Source organism: Emys orbicularis, chromosome 5 (genome assembly GCF_028017835.1).
Source record: "Emys orbicularis isolate rEmyOrb1 chromosome 5, rEmyOrb1.hap1, whole genome shotgun sequence".
Taxonomy (NCBI): domain Eukaryota; kingdom Metazoa; phylum Chordata; order Testudines; family Emydidae; genus Emys; species Emys orbicularis.
The window spans coordinates 14,294,708-14,313,472 of record NC_088687.1 but is presented as its reverse complement, the minus strand read 5'-3'; the positions used below and the strand labels follow the sequence as shown (position 1 = coordinate 14,313,472).

The window sequence follows — 18,765 nt, the reverse complement described above, 5'->3', positions numbered from 1 at the left end:
ATGAGATAGTTGGGCCCTTGTTAAGTTGACATAATTGTTCAGATGCTCAACTATTGCTGGAATCTCTAAACATAGGGTTCTTACCTACTAAGAACTGTTAAGCAGCTTATGTCAAAAATAAGCTGTTGATTAGTAATGCAACACAAGTAGGTGATATTTCAGTGTCACAGCAACAACCTAGATCAGAACTTACACTGCCTGTACTGTAGCACTTACTGTAATACAAGGACAGTTAATGGAATCAACCATAATTCTGTTTTTACAGACACATTCCACAGTGTGAACACAATTTATTGTGCGCTTTACTACACAAACCCATATGGAATAATTTTAGATACAGACTGAATTGCCTTTGAAAAAACAAGATGTCTTATGGTTTCTTTGCTACTGAACAGGAGCACCTGTAGTTTAGCTCCAAGAATGATGAGCAAACAAAACAGTTCTTGCGTCATCCTGAAAAGAAAAAGGAAAAAATGTTAGGGATTTGGGCATCAGAAGCTCTCATTTGCCAAATGCTATGTTTTTCTTCCACCCCAACACCCTTCCCCTTGTGTTGTTTGAGAGTTCTCTACTGTGCATAGCTCTCAACAAGAATGAATACAACTCTTAAGTTATGAGGAGCATGCAAAGCTTACCTAAATTAAGCCACCACTAAAATGATCAGCTCTTTAAAAATGGTATAAGCAGGTTCTCTTGACAAGTCTGCTGAAGTGGAGGAGATCCAAGCACAGAGCTAATCCAAATCATGTTCTGCAAATTAACCTATTTTCAAGCAGACTGCTCACCACCATGCACATTAAAGAGGTCATAGATGTTACAAGAGTATTTAGTAAGACTTCACAGGAGATGTGTAGTGCAAGTGTAGAACATTTACTGCTTCCTCAAGTAACAAAAGCAGTAGTGGAGGTGGTCTTCAAGCTATGCATGGGATAAGTGTCTGCTACACCTGGCAAGGAAGATTAAAGCCTTGAAACTCAGCTAGTCCCTTACCTCCAACCTAATCAATGTAGCACTTGAGAGGGTTCCATCTACCACTGCATTTGGTAGAGAGCTCAGACAAGGAAAGCAAAGGGAGGGAAAGATGGGAACCCTCTTCTATGCAGGGAATATAATCTAAAGGTCTACTCAATCAAAAACAACAGAGGGTCCTGTGGCACCTTTAAGACTAAAGGTGCCACAGGACCCTCTGTTGCTTTTTACAGATTCAGACTAACACGGCTACCCCTCTGATAATCAAAAACAAGTTATTTAAAAAAATAAAGCCAAAATTTATATTCTGCAGAAGATATTTAAGGGAAGGATCTACAATTGTCTCAGAGCCCTATAGCCTGAGGACAATCTCCCTGCAGCAGGATAGCAGCCCCAGGTGTTCACTACACGCAACTACATTTCATCAGGTTCAATAGACTTCAATCAGCAAAATCTTCAACTGCATGTGTTTAATCTCCACCCCTTTTTCTTGGCTCAGATGATCCAAGTATCATGCTCATGCTCCTGTGGAGCATCTTGCTTTCTTCCACCTCAATGCTAGAACAAAGCTCATGATAGTTCTCTGTCATGTGGACTTTACGTAGCAGGCTCACAGTCTTAAGCACAGCTACAACATGGGCTTTTTAAGGATGACTGACAGAAAGCCAGCTGTTATCATGAAAAGCTTTAAAAGACATTTGCTTAAGTAAACACATTTTGATCCTGGCCAGTAGCAACAACGCTTTTGATCCAGCTTCCTCAGAATCAAGTCAGTCAAGATTGCTCCTTCACATACATTCTCTTGTTTGCCCAGTTCCATCACCCATGATGTAGGCAACATGTCGCCCATGTCACTAACTAAGTATGTTGAACAAGTCAGCTATTTCAAATGCAATCAAGGGTTACAAGGTTTGCTTCTCATGGCCCTCCACTGCTGTAGAAATGGTCAATACATTTTTCAGTTACACCCAACTCTCAAAAATTGGTTCCACAACTGAGAAACTCATGAGCCTAGACTTTCATTTCACCTTCCACAGTAGTCAGAGAATCAGTGGATTTGGGGGATGGGGGAAACCCTTTAAAACCTGAATTCCAGCACAAGGTCACTGCTTAACTGGAGAGTCTGATGTACCACAGCATCCCACTCAGTTCTGTCATGCTTTACTGAGTGTTGTCTAAATGAGGGCCTGATCCAACTCCATTAATGTGAAAAGAATATTTTCAACAGGAATTGGATGGGTCCTTAGGTCAAAATATTCAAATTTGGGTGCCTGAAATAAGACATCTATGAGAAATTCATTATAAATTTAGATGCTTAACTTTAAGTATGGGTTGTTTGAACATTCTAGACTTAGATTTTGACTTTAAGCTACTTGTCTTCAATAGCTAAAGTACTGCATACTGGCACTGTGCTATACAAGTAAGCCTATGAAATAAGGGTCAAATTGTCCATCTTTGGAAACAGCATATCAAGGAGGGAAGGGGGGTTAATATACTTACCTAGTTTGGGTTTGTACCACTGTCACTAGCAATCTTGTTTTCTTTTTGGAGATGAATTCAGGAATAATTCAATATATCTATGCTCTGGGGAATAATTACAAAATGTTTTGTTTATAAAGTTTCTGAATAATAAAAAAAGTCTATATAGTGCATGTAACAGTCACACTGAGTAGAGTTAATCATTTCAGGCCTGAACAATTCAAGGCCTAGAAATTGAAAGGTGCTCTGTACTACATGATCAGTAGACAGCCCACTGGCACTACCGGGCTCAACAGCAATAATGCACAGCAGAAAAAGATGCAAGCATTACTTACGCACGTGTGACCTGTTCTTGGCCATAGCAGCAACTGCATCTTCATGAGTCTCAAAATGTACATCTGCTTCTCCTGTAGGTTTCCCACTGGAATTATATTCCATGGTGATTTTTGCAGGTTTCAGTGGAGCAAAAAACTGAAGAAAAACAAAACCTAAGTGAAAGATCAAATATATATGGCTAGCAGGTAAGAGTCAAACTGAAAGGCAAGATGGAGCAACGGGGAGGAGGTAAGCTATGTAGTTTAATTCTACAAGTTTATTGCAGTGGTAATATTTCAACAAACCTTGGGAACTCCTATTTGATAGAATTAAAATGTTTTACAGTTGGTTACCATTTTTTCTTCCACTTATATACAAGATTCCTTCCAGCATAAAAGTTAGCTGACCATTTTGTTACAACTTGGTTTCTCGCTATAAAGGGAATACCCAAGTTGAAATAAAATGGTCAGTTAAATTTGATGCTGCTTAGATAAGCACAATCATTTATCTGAACCCATTTTCTTCTAAAAACCCTTTAGACCAAATTTGCTTGTGCCCCAACATGCATCACGTTGCATTGAAAAGTGTCCTGCTTGTCAGAATAAACTCCATGTCTCCTACCTATTTAGATGAACTGTATTCTACTTTGTTTTGAGGAAGTGCTTACTTTTGTTTTTCACCAGAAAAAAAAACAAATTATCAGCTGTATCCATTGCATAGCCATGCTTACAGCTAAACATGGAGACAAATGCTGGTTATATCGGACAAATCTTATCAAACCCATTCAGTTTTAAAACAAGATTTTTTGATTGATCTGCAGAGAAGTTTATTTAAAAGATCTGGCATGAACATGTACACAAGAGCACAGTCATCCACAGTGGTTTGCCTTAAGCTATTGTAAAAATCTGTTCTTATAGTTATTTTAACAAAACACCTGCAAGATAGACTATCGTGCTTTCTTCTCCCCATTCTATTTTGTTTGTAACATCTTTACCCAAAAATATTCTCCTAGTGAAGCTTCACACTCTAATGTTCTTGTTGCTTTTGGAATTCAAATTAGTTTTACCTTTTCCCCCACGCTCTGGCCTTTTGCTAATAGCAGTACTAGCTCAAATAATTTAGCACAAAACCAGGGCCTGGCAGCAATTTAGAACAGACAATTTGAACAGTGCCTACCAGAATGGCACACCAACCTAGTTGAGGCCTCTAAGCTCTAGTGAACCATAAATGTTAAATAAAATATGCAAGACCGAAGACTCAGCTATGGAATAACTACCTGGATTACAGCCTCAGATACCACAAGCCAAGTTACTTGTAACAGAGCTAGAGGATTTTTTAGGATTGGGAAGGTCACACTCCAAGGCAGAAATTATATGTGCATTTACCAAAAGTTACATTTACAGCAGTAAGTGGGGCACTTTAAGTATACAGATTTAATTAGCTATTGAACCTGTTCTACCCACCCATCCCTTGACTTCTGCACCCACCTACCATCCCCCACAATGTGTCTGAATTTTGTCCTTCCAACTCTCTAAAACATCCCCCGTTTACACATGCAATCCATCTGGAAATTAGGCAACATTAAAGTATTTATAGCACAAAAGGTTGATACTCTTCAAAGTGTAATCAGGGTTTAAATTGTCACTAATGCTGTACAGTCATGTGATCATACTGTAACGTACATTTACAATGTCTTGGGCACTAGCTTGGAAAGGCAGACCTCTCAGATGGACAAAATGCAGCAGTGATGAGGTACTCCCGAATTCTGACGCGTCCCGAGGCTTGTCAATCACTTCTCTGTAAGAGTCTTCACAAGTGAACAAAAGCAGCATTAGTACTTGCAACATTACACTCTTGTATGCTTGTGTACATGGTGCAGACAAAAGCAAGAGTATATGCAAAGGTGCTTCAAAGAACAAATGCAACAAGCAAGAACTCACCCTTTTCTTTTTCACTTTCACAAGCTGCAGTCGGTTCTAGGGGCTGACTCAATTCATTTTCTTCAAAGACTGAGTCGGATTCTTTTATCAGTTTAGTAGTTGGATAAGTATTCATCATCTTCCCCCAGTATGAACCGCTATGGGTTCGAACTTCACTCCTCCTACTTGGAAATATTTCTATATATCTAGATTTAAAAGGAAAAGATTACATGGTATGCCCACACACCCATAGAAAGAATATAGAATTTTCAAAAATGTTCAATTACTTTCAAGTGCAGTGCAATCACAGTTCCTACTGGATGCTGCTCTGTGGGAGCTCGAAATCACGCATCACAACTTGCAGCTACCCTGAGATTCATTAAGAAGCAGAGAATTCTGGACCATCATCTTAAAGCTAAGTTTTCAATTGCACCACATAAGCCTGCCTCTGCAACTTAAAATGAATCTTTTAAAGCTTTAAACACTACTTGCTGCTTCTCCGGAGTAAATCCAAAATGGTCACAGTGATTTCAAGTGTTGATGGGATTCTAAAACCCTGCAGTTTGCTCTTCAACACTTCTGTGACTCTATGCAGCCACTTGAATGGTCTTAACATTTGCAGCACTCCTACAGACCAGTTCAGTACTAAAAATAGCAGAATAAGTCAGGAAAGCATGTAGAAGAAAATAATGTCATGATCACTACATAACAAGCACAGTTCCAAAGAGCATGAGATGAACCACTTTCTTCATCTGATACAATTGCAAGTGTGGTGCTCCAATGGCATGCACTGATTTCATACATGTAAATTTCATTAAAGCTTTCAGTACAGTCTTGCCTAGAAATACTGAGGTTTTGATACAAAACTGGTTGGGCCATCAACAGTGTAATTGCAAAAGATCCAGAATCAAATTAATCAGGGTAAAAGACGCAAGCATAAGATGGACAAGTGTCTTATTCTAATTGAAATCTACTGTAAAATTACAGCTCTCATCCTTCAATGAACAAATGCACCAACACCTCTCAGTGTCCCTCTTTCCATACTTCCCTACCTGAATAAAACCATCAAAAGGCCCCAAGCAAGCCTTTTAGCCATTCTGGGTCTTTAAATCTTACAAGCTATTAGGTACCATGCAATCCAAGGTACTAAGTCCTAGAGCAGTTAAATGGGAGTGCTGAGATCAGGAAAATGGCAATCAAATGTGCTGAGCCCCTTCAGAAGTGCTTCTAAGAGACAAGAAAGAATATTCAGGAATATGGGGAATCCAGAGATGGTGCCCAGGGACATTAGGAGCCAGAGAAGAGACAAACCACATTTCTGTGCAACAGTCGTGATAATAAAAGCCACATAGAACATCAATTTGGTGTGGATAAGATCTTTAGTCTACAGTCTCTTAAATGGAGTCTACTTCAGTGTTTAAAAGGATGGCATCAACTTAATTCAGAACCAAAATTTGTGTTTTGTTGCATAAATAAGGAATAATTTGCATTTAAAAAAAATGTTTTTTAAACTTGAACTTCTGCAGCAGCATGAATTCCAGTGGATCAGCACTGTACTGGTGCAGGAAAACAAACCATCTAGTCTATTTTCAGTGGCTAAACCGAGAGATGCAAGCTGCATGGACAGGGGAAAGTCACTTAGAATGTCCTTTCTCTTTAAGGTGCTGTTAGATGTAACACAAGGAAATATTAAAAAGGAAGAACAGTTAATTATTGAAACGTAGATTATACAAAATTAGTTGGGGATCAAGAACAGAGTGGAAGATGATTACCAGAGGGCCCAATCTTTCAAGAACTGAGTGAAAATGAATGGGATAACACAATTTAGATAAATAGAAGGTGTTAGAAAAACGGACCAAGATGAACTGCAACATCAAGGCATACTAATAGGGCCCCATTTATATGAAAGGGGGGGAAGTTATCACAAAATAGCCTAGGCCTCTATCTAGGTTACCCTTTTATTAAGAACCTAATTAAATCCTGATTTGGTCCTGTTCACACAGGCTGGACGAAACAGTATTTAAGTTGGCCTCAATAGTGTTTAACCACAATTGCTAAATTAGTCTGTTCCTAGTTATAGCTGGGGATATAGAAAGGAATAATGTGAAGGAAAATGTAGGGAAGAGAAGGGATGAGGGATGTCAAATTAGAGGCTCACAGTATGCCGAAACTACAAAAAGAAACAAAAGCAAAAGCAGTTATCCTGGGATGTGTTAATAAGGATTTTGTATGTAATGACAGAGGCAACAATCCCACGTTGGTGAAGCCATGCTCAGTATTGTATACAACTAAGATGTCTTCATTACAGATAACTGATACAGTGCAGGAAATGCAAAGGAGAGCAAAGACTCTCGAGGTTTTAGCACGTATGATTTACAGGTGAAAATAAGGTAACAAAACCCAGAGAAAAAGGTAGCTATGACAACCATCTACAAATACTAAACAGAAGGAAAAAGAAAAATGTTAAATATTAGGAAAGAATTTTAATAGATAGAATATACTTGTCAAGCCATGTTCTAATTAAAGGGGAAGCAGACACCTCCCAGTTTGTTACTCCTCCCTCTTGATACTGTCTGGATACCTCTGACAGGGATGACTCAGTCCTTTTTAAAATACATTTCAGAAGAACGTATTTTTTATTTGGCATGCACCAGATTCCACCTAATTGCAGGCATCAAAAAAAATTGCCTTGGAAAGACTATCCCGGCCCAGCAGATGCTTTACCCATCCTCCTGCAAATTATTCCATAATGTTCCCATTTAAATTAGATGGGCATTGTTAAAGCCAGAATCCCGGATTAGTGAAGAGTAATGGACTACATGTCCCAGAAGCTTCTTTCCACCTTCACTGTCTATGAAACATCCAATTCCCTTAAGAATTCTAAATACTACATCCAAACATCTCACCAAGTCTCCACTCTGCACAAAATGTTTCCAACGACACTCATGCTAGCATGTATGGCTGGGGAAAAGCAAGAAGGGGGAGTGAAAGAGCATACTGTCAATGAACAATTTGGAACAAAAAGGTGAACACAGTTATGTTTGTTCACTGTTTATAGCCACAAGCTTTAAGTTATTCTGTGTCCTTAGATTAAAGTCATAATGTACACAATCACTTAGTTAACCACACAAACACATACCGATGCCCAATTTCCTCCTTATGCTTTAACAAGGCTTGATTTGCCATTTCTGGTGCTGCAAACTGCACAAAAGCTTCTCCTGTTTTCCTTCTTCCTCTATGATCCATGACAAAAGTCATCTCAACTATATCCAAACCTTTAGGGGAGGGGGGGGGAAAAAAAGCATTTTCTATGTGAGCTGTAGCATATGCAGTTTTCCTTCTCTTGTTTTAAATAGATGAAAACGTACCTACTTCTGAACTGACAGTTCAAGTTGCCCTGAATAGAACTGATCAAGTACTGAACATTTTGGATTTTTTTTAAACTTATTCCTTTTCTACCTTTTCCTTGATTTGTACATAAAGTTTACTTTTATATGAGCTTTACTCTCTGAAATGTTGGTCTGCCTGAGTTTTCAAAGGGAAAATAAGTGCTTACTACAAGATTTCAATTCTCTACATTCTTCTGTTTAGGGTTGGTTGGTTAAGGACAGAGGACCTAAAGCACATGAACAAGTTATCCCTACGCTACAGCTGGCAGGTGCTCAGCTGAGAAGAATAGTCTTATTCTCAATTTCTACCAGCCCACACTGAAGTCCGGGGAAGTATTCAACCATACTTAAATTATGATTAATCATTTTTCCAATGTGCAATCCTTTCTGCCACACTCTAGAGAAGCCAGAGATATAATAATCATGTTTGACATAGCGTAGAGCTTTTAAAACTCTACACTATCTCTAAACCAAGGCTTGAAATGGACCAGGTTGGGCTGAGTTGCTCACCTGATTTTTTTTTTCCTGGAGGGCTGTCATCTTGTTCTCCTTCATTATATTCGTTAACAACTACGATATCTAGCTGTTATGACTTTAAACACATTCTGTTCATGTTTTGAAGGTGACACAGAAACATCTGCCTGAGTTTGCAGACAGCCTGAAACAGTGGCTCTGAGAATGTCACATTTATCTCAACCATGTGTTAACTAAGATGCCTAGTGAGGATCATTTAAATATCAACATGGTTAACTATTTCAATGCTCAAACTACATAAGAAAGGAGTGATGATATTATGAAGAGGTGCACAATATACCGTCAGTGACATTTCATTTTGGCACCATTTTAGCTATTATGTGCCTTAACTTTTGCATCTTATTTTCATCATAATCTTGGCTCTACGAAGTGGAAGCCAATCTTGCAGAGCCCAGAAGGGAAGCCAACTCTCTCCCCAGTCTGCATGGGCCGCCCCTCAGCAGCGGGGTTCTGTTCTGCTTTGGTGCTGGGCATGCATCCCAAATCTTAATGGGTGCTGCTTCTCCCTCTTCTAGAAGCTGTCGGCAGAATTTGTAACTGCTGCACTATTGCCTTCCTCAGCCCAGATTTTGAAGCTTTTCTTCACAACTGAGGATGCCAGAGCAGCAGATGTGGAGTTGCACTGTATGTGTGTGTTAACCATACTGTAGGTGACCTAGTGACTGAAATAGACTGTGTAACTATAGTAGGGCTAGTGAAAGGTTTATTATACACCTATATTGGTTTAATTCAGCGAGGGCACATCCCAGCACACACTGGAAAGACAGTAGGAAAGATACTGGCTTCAAGGATACAACATTTTGTTTGCTACAGAGCTGCAAGGCGTGTTTTACCAGGGCTGGGAGCTAAAAGATCAAAGGGTTATAAACTGTTAAAAAATGACTTAGCAGCTGTGTAGGAGGGTGATCAAAAGACTGAGCAGGAAGACACACTGCCTGAAGTAAAGAGGTGAACTGGTTTGTGAGTTAAGGGCAGAGACTGCCATGTAGGGGTGTCAGCAGGAAGCTTAGACCTGCCAGTATCCACATGCAGAAGGTTGTCAGACAAGTGTACAGTCGGTTTATTGTTTTAAGATTTTTTTTCTGAAATGCTTCTGGTTTCCTATTCTCTGCCTGTGGCACACAGTGATTTAGTCTCCTGTGGGATGTCTAATTTTGGTTGTTAGGTTTAGCATGCGGGTGCTGGTGGCCTGTGATATACAGGGAGGTCAGATTAGATGATCTGGTGGTCTCCTCTGGCCTTAAACTCTGTGAAACCGTTTGCTTTAAGAAGGCTGTCTAGTCACTGGATACCACTGGTCACAGCCCTCGGAGGGAAGAAGGCAGCAGGTTCTGAATTTAAATCGGACCTGCCAAGTTAATCGGACCTGCCAGGGGACTGCAGCCAAAGGCTCAGTGTGAGAGTGGGAAAATTGCGTGATGCCACCATGCCTGAGATGGAGTGCACTCAGACCAGGAAGGGTCAGAAATGAAGTTAGCCCAGTAATTGTGACAGCCATAAGCATCAACATGTCCTGTAGACAGCATAAGACGACGACATCACCATATTGCACTTGAATTTCTACAACTCAAATTTACATCAGCTAAGCAGAAGATATTATTTAGAAGATATTAGCTGAAAAGAAAAGTCTTAAGTCACCTGCAAAGAACTCTGAAATGTCTGCTTCAGTACAACTGTAAGGAAGGCCTCTGAGGCGTACAACTCCATCGTTAACTGCGGGGGATGAACTGGACTGCAGACTCTTCAATATGGCATCTACATCTTCATTGTGTATTTCAAAAACTGCAAAGAATACAAGACAAGACTGTAAATTTTCCTTTGCACCCCAACCCCTACAAAGTCACCCTGAAGAAACATTCTTTTCTTGGTTTTGGGCTGAAGCAATACGATTCTTTCAACTTTAAGTGTAGTTTTTGCTTGGGTTTCCTGAGAAGTTTAAAAAAACGTTTGACTTGCTATGTGATGGGGAAAGGCATCACCTTCGAACCTGCAAGCCACACAGCAACTGATAGATCTTGTAGTGTGGGACTGGGGATGGCTGAGTGGGGTCACAGGGACAGATGAAGACAGGAGCAGCTATCCTTGGCTGAAAGAAAGTGTAGGGCTACAGGAGAACATGTGCAGATATGCCTGGTTGAATGGGGAGTGGCGGTGCAGGAAACACAGGGGGACAGGGGCAGATGTGCCCTGACTGAATAGGGAGTGGGAGTGCAGGGACACATGGAGAGGGGCCTGACTGAATGGGAGAGGCTAAGCGTCAGCCAGAGTCTGCATGGGGGAGGCTCACCAACCCCTTAACAATTCCTCCCCCCTCCAAACCCCTCCCCCCCCCCAAATCCTGTTCCATACTTCTCCCACCCACACCTAACAACTCTCCAGGTTCACTCCCAGGCTTCTTTCCAGCAATTACTTCCCTCTCCCTTGACTCACCCGTCACCCCTGACTCCCTCAAGCCTTTGCATTGTTTCTGAGGGATGCGGGAAATACATTTCTGTATGCTAGTTTAAATGAATTACTCAACGTTCTGTATTAATATACACCTAGTAACGAACCTATTGGTCAGAAAACATCTCCTGAGTCTTTGTTGTTGTTGTGTGTATTGTTAGACACTTGCTGACAGGTATTTTGAAATAAATTACCAAAATAATTGAAAATGGCATGATTATATTGTGTTATTTTGACAGATAAAATATGTAGAATTCTAAAGTATTATGCGCAGAATTGTTGGGTGCAGAATTCCCTGGGGATACCATAATTCACTGCAGCCATATGAATGCCACGATGCACAGCCTCCCTCATCAAGAGGGAAGACTGTGATGCATCATGAAAGATGGAGTCCAACCAGGAATCCCAGCCTATAGAGGAAGATGGGAGCATGATACCCATGTTGTGGAGGCATTTCAAAAATGAAATGTTTTTAATTTTGGACAAAATGTCTCAAATTTTGATTTTTTGTGGACAATTTTGATAAAATATTCTTTGTTGATATTTTCCATGGGAAAAGAATCCATTTTCCAACCAGTTCTATTGGAAGTATGACAGGAGGAGAAAGGGCTGAAGTGTGTAAATCCATTTCAGAGAAATGGCAAGCAAAAAAAATGTAAGGCAATTCTTGGAGAGTAAACAATGACTTTTCAATCCCCTTCTCTCCAAAGCTCTTTGTATTAGTTGCCCAACCTTCTTCATAAAATGGAATTGTGGGATAAGATGTGGTAGTTGAGCTTTCAAGGGGATTCATTTGGTTTTGGTGAAGTTTGGGAGCAGAGAGGGAAAACAGATTTGAAAATAAACTTCAAAACAGGAAACTAGCTTTAACTCTAGTTACCCTCCAGGCCCTCTTTAGAATTAAGAGTTGTAACAAAAACAACAACATTGAACAATGCCTAAAGGTTTTTGCTTATAGGTACTAAATAGTAAAACTGTGTGTGTTGACGCTGGTTGATATACAACAGTCTTCACAGCCACAACCATATTTCTTGTAGTTATTGTTCCAGTCCTTTTAACTTCTAAAAGGCTTTCCCCTAGGTTCCCCAACACAGTAATATCTTTAGTTTTGCTCCGAAATATTCTTTGCCTGTTTTAATATATGTAGATTACTTTAAAAACAGATGGATGAAACGTACCTTCCACATACCGCTGACCCATATATTTCCGGTGCTTTTCTAAGGCATTCTGCACATCCTGTTCTGACTCTAGTTCAATCAAAGCATCTCCTCTGCGTTTGCCATCCCTGTTTAAAAGGAAGTGTACCCCACTCTCGCCATTTCGAATCCTGCAGTCTAGAAAGTTACACACAAAAGATAGTTAAGGAAACAGCACAATATTGATTTATTGTGTTTCTTCCTTACCATAATCTGCTGGTCCAATTGAAACTGAACATTCTGATCTTATATAAAAATTTCACCTAAGCAGCACACTACAGTATATCAAACACAGGACAGTAAATGCCATACAGATGCCATTATCTAGAGATATAGAGAGATAGATATCTCCACATACACACAACTAGGATCATACATTGCCTTAATTTCAACTGGTTATCAATTTAAGGCCTTGATCCTACAATCTGTTCTAAACAGGGGGGCATTTATACCCACTAGGAGTGCCACAGAAGCCAGCAGAGTTCTGCACAGATGCAAGGATCTACCTACTTGGATCAGATTGTAGCATCAAGGCCTTACCTGGCTGGCAAATTTTTATTTGTTGAGTTTGTAATTCAACTAATTTGAGTGTATTTTAAAATGTAACTTTAAAAATAAAGTTAAATGATTTATTTGTACTAGAGCTGTCAATTAAGCACAGTTAACTCACGCGATTAACTGAATGAATTGCAATTTAAAAAATTAATTGCAGTTTTAATTGCACTGTTAAATAATAGAATACCAATTTAAATTTATTAAATATTTGTGGATGTTTTTCTACATTTTCAAATATTGATTTCTATTAAAACACAGAATACAAAGTGTACAGTGCTCACTTTATATTTTTATTACTGCAAATATTTGCACTGTAAAAATGATAAGAAATAGTATTTTTCAATTTATCTCATACAAGTACTGTAGTGCAATCTCTATCATGGAAGTGTAACTTACAAATGTAGATTATTTTTTTTGTTACGTAACTGCACTGAAAAACAAAACAATGTAAAACTTTAGGGCCTAAAGTCCACTCAGTCCTACTTCTTGTTCAGCCAATCACTAAGACAAACAAGTTTGTTTACATTTACGGGAGATACTGCTGCCTGCTTCTTAGGCTTGGTCTACACTAAACCCCCAAATCGAACTAAGGTACGCAACTTCAGCTACGTGAATAACGTAGCTGAAGTTCGAAGTACCTTAGTTTGAACTTACCTCGGTCCACACGCGGCAGGCAGGCTCCCCCGTCGACTCCGCGGTACTCCTCTCGTCTAGCTGGAGTACCGCAGTCGACGGCGAGCACTTCCTGGTTCGACTTATCGCGTCCAGACAAGACGCGATAAGTCGAACCCAGAACTTCGATTGCCAGCCGCCGAACTAGCGGCTGGGTGTAGACATACCCTTATTTACAATGTCACCTGAAAGTGAGAACAGGCGTTTGCATGGCACTTCTGTAGCCGGAACTGAAAGGTATTTACATGCCAGATGTGCTAAACATTCATATGCTCCTTCATGCTTCAGCCACCATTCCAGAGGACATGATTCTATGCTGATGATGCTCATTAAAAAAATAATACACTAATTAAATTTGTGACTGAACTCCTTGCGAGAGAACTGTATGTCTCCTGTTCTGTTTTACCCGCATTCTGCCATATATTTCATGTTATAGCAGTCTCGGATGATGACACAGCACATGTTCGTTTAAGAACACTTTCACAGCAGATCTGATAAAACAAAAAGAAGGTACCAATCTGAGATTTCTAAAAATAGTTACAGCACTTGACCCAAAGTTTAAGAATCTCAAGTGCCTTCCAAAATTTGAGTGGGATGAGGTGTGGATCATGCTTTCAGAAGTCTTAAAAGAGCAACGCTCCAATGCAGAAACTACAGAACCCGAACCACCAAAAAAAAATCAAAAAAAAAATCAACCTTCTACTGGTGGCATCTGACTGAGGATGAAAATGAACAAGCGTCAGTCCGCTCTGTTTTGGATCGTTATTGAGCAGAACCTGTCATCAGCATGGACACACGTCTTCTGGAATGGTGGTTGAAGCATGAAGGGACATATTTACGTGCCAGATGCACTAAAGATTCATATCTTACGACAGTGCCATGGGAACGCCTGTTCTCACTTTCAGGTGACACTGTAAATAAGAAGCAGGCAGCATTATCTCCTGCAAATTAGAACCAAACTTGTTTGCCTAAGTGATTGGCTGAAGTAGGACTGAGTGGACTTGTAGGCTCTAAAGATTTACATTGTTTTATTTTTGAGTGCAGTTATTTTTTTGTACATAGTTCTACATTTGTAAGTTCAACTTTCATGATAAAGAGGTTGCACTACAGTACTTGTACTAGGTGAATTGAAAAATACTATTTCTTTTCTTTTTTACAGTGCAAATATTTGTAATAAAAATATAAAGTGCACTGTACACTTTGTATTGTTATAATTGAAATCAATATTTGAAAATCTATAAAACATCCAAAAATGTTTAAATAAATGGTATTCTATTATTAACAGTGCGATTAATCGTGATTAATTTTTTTTAATCACAATTAATTCTTTTAATCGCTTGACAGCCCTAATTTGTACCCTTATGAGACAGAGAGAGACTGAACACAGAATAAATAGCTCCACCATATCAAATACTTATAAAAATGTAACTGAATAGTAAAGACAGAATTTAAATTTTAGGGTCAATCATTAATATTTAAAAACACATTAAACCACATCACATCTCTGTACAAGACCAGATATTATACCAGCGAAAAAGTTAAGCACATCTTCAACAGTGCAAGAGTATGGCAATCCTTGGGCTCTGATAAGAAACACATCATCTTCCTCTCCTGTCTTGGATGGAATTGGTTCATGCTCTGAGAGTGGAGGAGACTCATCTTGAAATGAAGAACTTGAATCCTTTGAAAAAAGAGGAGAGTATTATTTTTAAAAAATAACAGCTGCTCAACTACTTGTTTCAGTAATAATTCCCTTCTGTGTTAAAACTATTAAATGAATATTGTGCTGGCTATCACCAGCAGTTCAGAGAAGTAAACAGAGATAAAAACAGTCTATTAGATTACCCAGTCAAACTGTAGGATTGCTCCTAATAAAGATTTTTTCAGTCCCAGTAGTAGTAAATGACTTAAACAAAAATAACTATATCTTAAAGTCTGCTTTTCAGGGTCTCCACCACAGATAATGCCTAATGACTGAGAGGTGCCTGAAATCTTTGGAAGAAAAGGGGAAACTACTCAGATTATTCAGATTTTGTTACAAACTCAAACACAGACCCAGTTTCTGTGAAAAATTCACTATGTTTTACTTTTTATTAAGCTTAAACATAGGATTGAAAAGTCCACACCCTCCTCACTGAAAGGATGGAAGGAATAGTGAAATCAATGAGCTAAACAGGTAATGAGAAACTTAATTTTAGGGACCCTGAACCAGTTGCCTAATGGCAACAGGATACCCAAGACCTTCCTCTGAAAACCATTTATGCTATGCTACAAATCTAGCATAATTGGGCAATTAATCATTAAAAAAAAGTTTTACACAAATCTCAGTATTCAAGAAATTAGACACAATACAGAAAAAAACCTGTATACAACAGTTCACAGTCATTTTACAGAAGGATAGCATTCTAGAGAAGTTACTTATACAAAAAAGTCTGTGGCTTCTAATTTGCTATCTTGACAAGAGGCTGGGTATTTAACACCTCAGATAACGAATGTCCTCCCCGCCTAGGCATGATGGAGAAGGCAACAGAGGTGACCTTCAACACTGGGCAGAGGAGTTCTCCCAAGGGTGACAAGAGTTTTTTCTTAACCCTATAAGGGCTCTAATAAATGGATTTTTCACTGACCTGCTGGGGATAAACAGAAGCAGTGGCCAATAAAGATTAGGGAGTACATACAGGAACAAGAACATGAGGGAGGGAAAAAACAGCCTCTCTCCCCTGGATAATCTTATATCACCCACAGATTGGGAGCCAGGGAGTGACCCCAGTTAGTGGGAGATTGCCCCTAGTGTCCCTAGAGAAGGGCAAGTTGATGGAAAAGGGAGTGACACCCCTAGAGGCTAGGGATGGGAGCCCCCCTGCAGATTGAAGGGATGGGAGCAGATTTAGAGGGACTTGGGCAGAGATCTGGGGGCAGTGGAGGATGAAGCAACACCCACAAGATCCCCCAGAGATTGGGGGTTAGGGTCAGTAGGGGGGACCGTTACCCTCCCTTTAGAGTCCCCCGAGATTTGAAGGCAAGACGTCGGGGGAGGGGACAGCGGCCCCTTTGGGGACCCCCTCCAAGAAACGGGGGGCAGCGACCCCTAGGGTGGGGGGAGGTTCCCCGGGGAAGGAGGTGCGGGCTGAGGGCCTGCGCCCCCTATGCTGCCGGGGGTGGGGGGAGCCCATCGTACCTGGCCGTAGCTCCGCCCCGGGTGGGCCTGGTGCAGCAGCGGGCCCCGCAAGGCCCCGAACCCGGGCCCGGCCGGGCTGGGCAGGCTGCCGGCGGCCACCGCCACTTGCAGGCCCCGGCTCTGCGCGGCCGCCCTCCCCAGCAGCAGCAGGAGCCGGCGGCGGCCCGACAGGCCGGAGGCGGAGGCCGCGGCGGGGCGCAGGGGCAGGCAGGCCGCCCCCGTGCGCTGGCAGCTGCTGCAGCTACAGCCGCAGCCCCGGAGCAGCGCGCCCAGCACCCAGCGCGTCCCGGCCATGGGCGGCGGCGAGGCGAGGCGGCGGCGAAGGCGGAGCAGGCCCGGCACATGCGCTGCTGCGGGGATACCAGGGGGCCCGGGGCGGGCGGCTCCGCCTCCCCTTCCCAGGAGGCCCTGGCGCGGCGGCGGCGGGGCGGGTCCCGGGCTGGCCTCCATGGCCTGCGGGGCCCGGCCCGGCCCGGCCTGGCCTGGCCTGGGGGCTTAGCGCCTCCCGCCGCCCCCTCCCGTGTGGGGCTGTCCCGGGCGGGCTGGGTTTAGCCCCTGCAGTGATACCGGGCTTAGGGGACTGTGAGCGCTCGGTTACACGGGGGGTCGTGCCGGGTAACTCCTAGTGTGGACGCTCCGAGCCCGGAAGAAGAGAGACACCTTCCCACACACACACCCCCGGTTGCTGAAACCCCTGGAGAAAAGACCTCGACTAGACCGACCAAAGGCAGGGGTCAGGGCTTGTCTGCACCTGGGGTTGGTCGGGAGCAGCGGCTCCCCATGACTGGGTGGAGGCTCCACCCCGAATAAGGGAGCCTGGTCGCCCTTTAGCTTAGTGCGCTTTGAAAGAGGGAGGCGGTGTTCCCTAGTGGGTAGAGCACTGGGCGAGACTCAGCACACCCGGGTGCTGTCCCTGGCTAATCCACTGGCCTGCTGGGTGACCGTGAGCAAGGGGCTTCACCTCCCTGTGGCTCACTTTAACAATGCCCATCTCCTTTGTAAAGCACATTGAAGTCTACTTAAGAGCGAGGTGGTGTTATAATAGCTAATATATCCATCTTGCAGCTGAGTAAACTGAGGTGCGCTTGGGTAGCTTTTCTAGGCTCAAACAGCGAGTCTAGCGGAGGTGGGAAAAGAACCCATGAATCTGGACTCCCATGTCCCTGCCTTAATCATTTAACCATGTTGTCCTCTCCCATTTAAATTATAGTTAGTTCCTATTTTCCCTTCTAAAACACTGTTTCCTATTTTGAAAAGCTTGGTCACTAAGGTGAAAGAAATTATGCAACTAACAGGGTGAAGGCAGCAGGAAAAAGAGGAATTGTCTCAAATGAATAAGGCCTGATCTACACTAGGAAATTAGCTCAGTATAACTACATTAATTTGGAAAAATCCACACTCCTGGCGATGCAGTTAAACAGACCTAACCTCCGGTGTAAACAGCAATAGGTCAACCAGGAGAATTCTCCTCCTCTCCGGGAGGTAGAATTCCTATGCTGACAGGAAGAGCCCTTTCATCAATGCAGGTAGTGTCTTCACTGAAGTGTTGTAGCAGCATAGCTGCACCACTGTAGCATTTTAAGTGTTACTCCTGGGGGCATTCTGCGCAAAAAAATTATAAATTCTGCACACAGTATTTTAAAATTCTGCAAATTTTATATGTCATATAAATGCGGAGGCTCCAGCATGGCATTGGGAAGCACAGGCCACTGGCTGCACATTGTGCAGCTTCCTCCCCCGCGGGACATGGACTCAGTGGTGAGGCTGCACCAAACCTAACACAGCGCAAGGACTGGGCCTGCCCCAGAAACATCCCAGGGCCCTGCCCCTCTGTGCCAGGTGCATCAGGTGTGGGCAGGGAGGGGATTAGCGTGGGGGGAATCCAGTTGTGGGTTAAGAGGATTCTGTGTAGGGCAATCTGGGTGCGGGTGGCTCAGTGGGGGAATCTGGGTGTGGGGGGGGTCTAGGTGCAATGGTAATGGGACTCTGCAGAGGGGTCCAGATGAAGGTGGTTGGGGCTCAGTGCGGGAGGTCTGGGTGGGGGGGGATAGAGCTCAGCAGGGGGGTCTGGGTGTGGGGAGCTCAGTGGGGAGGTCCAGATGCAGGGGGAGTGG

The 18,765-nt window shown here is 42.2% G+C and overlaps 1 protein-coding gene across 1 annotated transcript; it reads right to left on the bottom strand.

Moving 5' to 3' along the window:
- Nucleotides 1-275: 275 nt before the first annotated feature.
- GRSF1 (G-rich RNA sequence binding factor 1) lies at nt 276-16,945 on the bottom strand. Its single transcript, XM_065405657.1, has 10 exons — nt 16,652-16,945; nt 15,001-15,154; nt 12,229-12,384; nt 10,244-10,387; nt 7,822-7,957; nt 4,704-4,888; nt 4,446-4,570; nt 2,784-2,919; nt 2,470-2,553; nt 276-453 (listed from the first exon to the last, which is right to left on the bottom strand). The coding sequence occupies exons 1-9, from the start codon at nt 16,943-16,945 to the stop codon at nt 2,495-2,497; spliced, it is 1,389 nt and encodes a 462-aa protein (XP_065261729.1). The 3' UTR covers nt 276-453; nt 2,470-2,494.
- Between the last annotated feature and the right edge of the window lie 1,820 nt (nt 16,946-18,765).

Excerpts from the sequence above, each read along its gene's own strand:
- GRSF1 (XM_065405657.1), bottom strand. The coding sequence starts at position 16,945 with ATGGCCGGGACGCGCTGGGTGCTGGGCGCGCTGCTCCGGGGCTGCGGC. Across the intron at positions 4,571-4,703 it reads TGAAAGTGAAAAAGAAAAGG|ACTCTTACAGAGAAGTGATT; the intron begins GTGAGTTCTTGC and ends TCACTTGTGAAG. Across the intron at positions 2,920-4,445 it reads GTGCCCAAGACATTGTAAAT|TTTTTTGCTCCACTGAAACC; the intron begins GTACGTTACAGT and ends GTTTTTCTTCAG.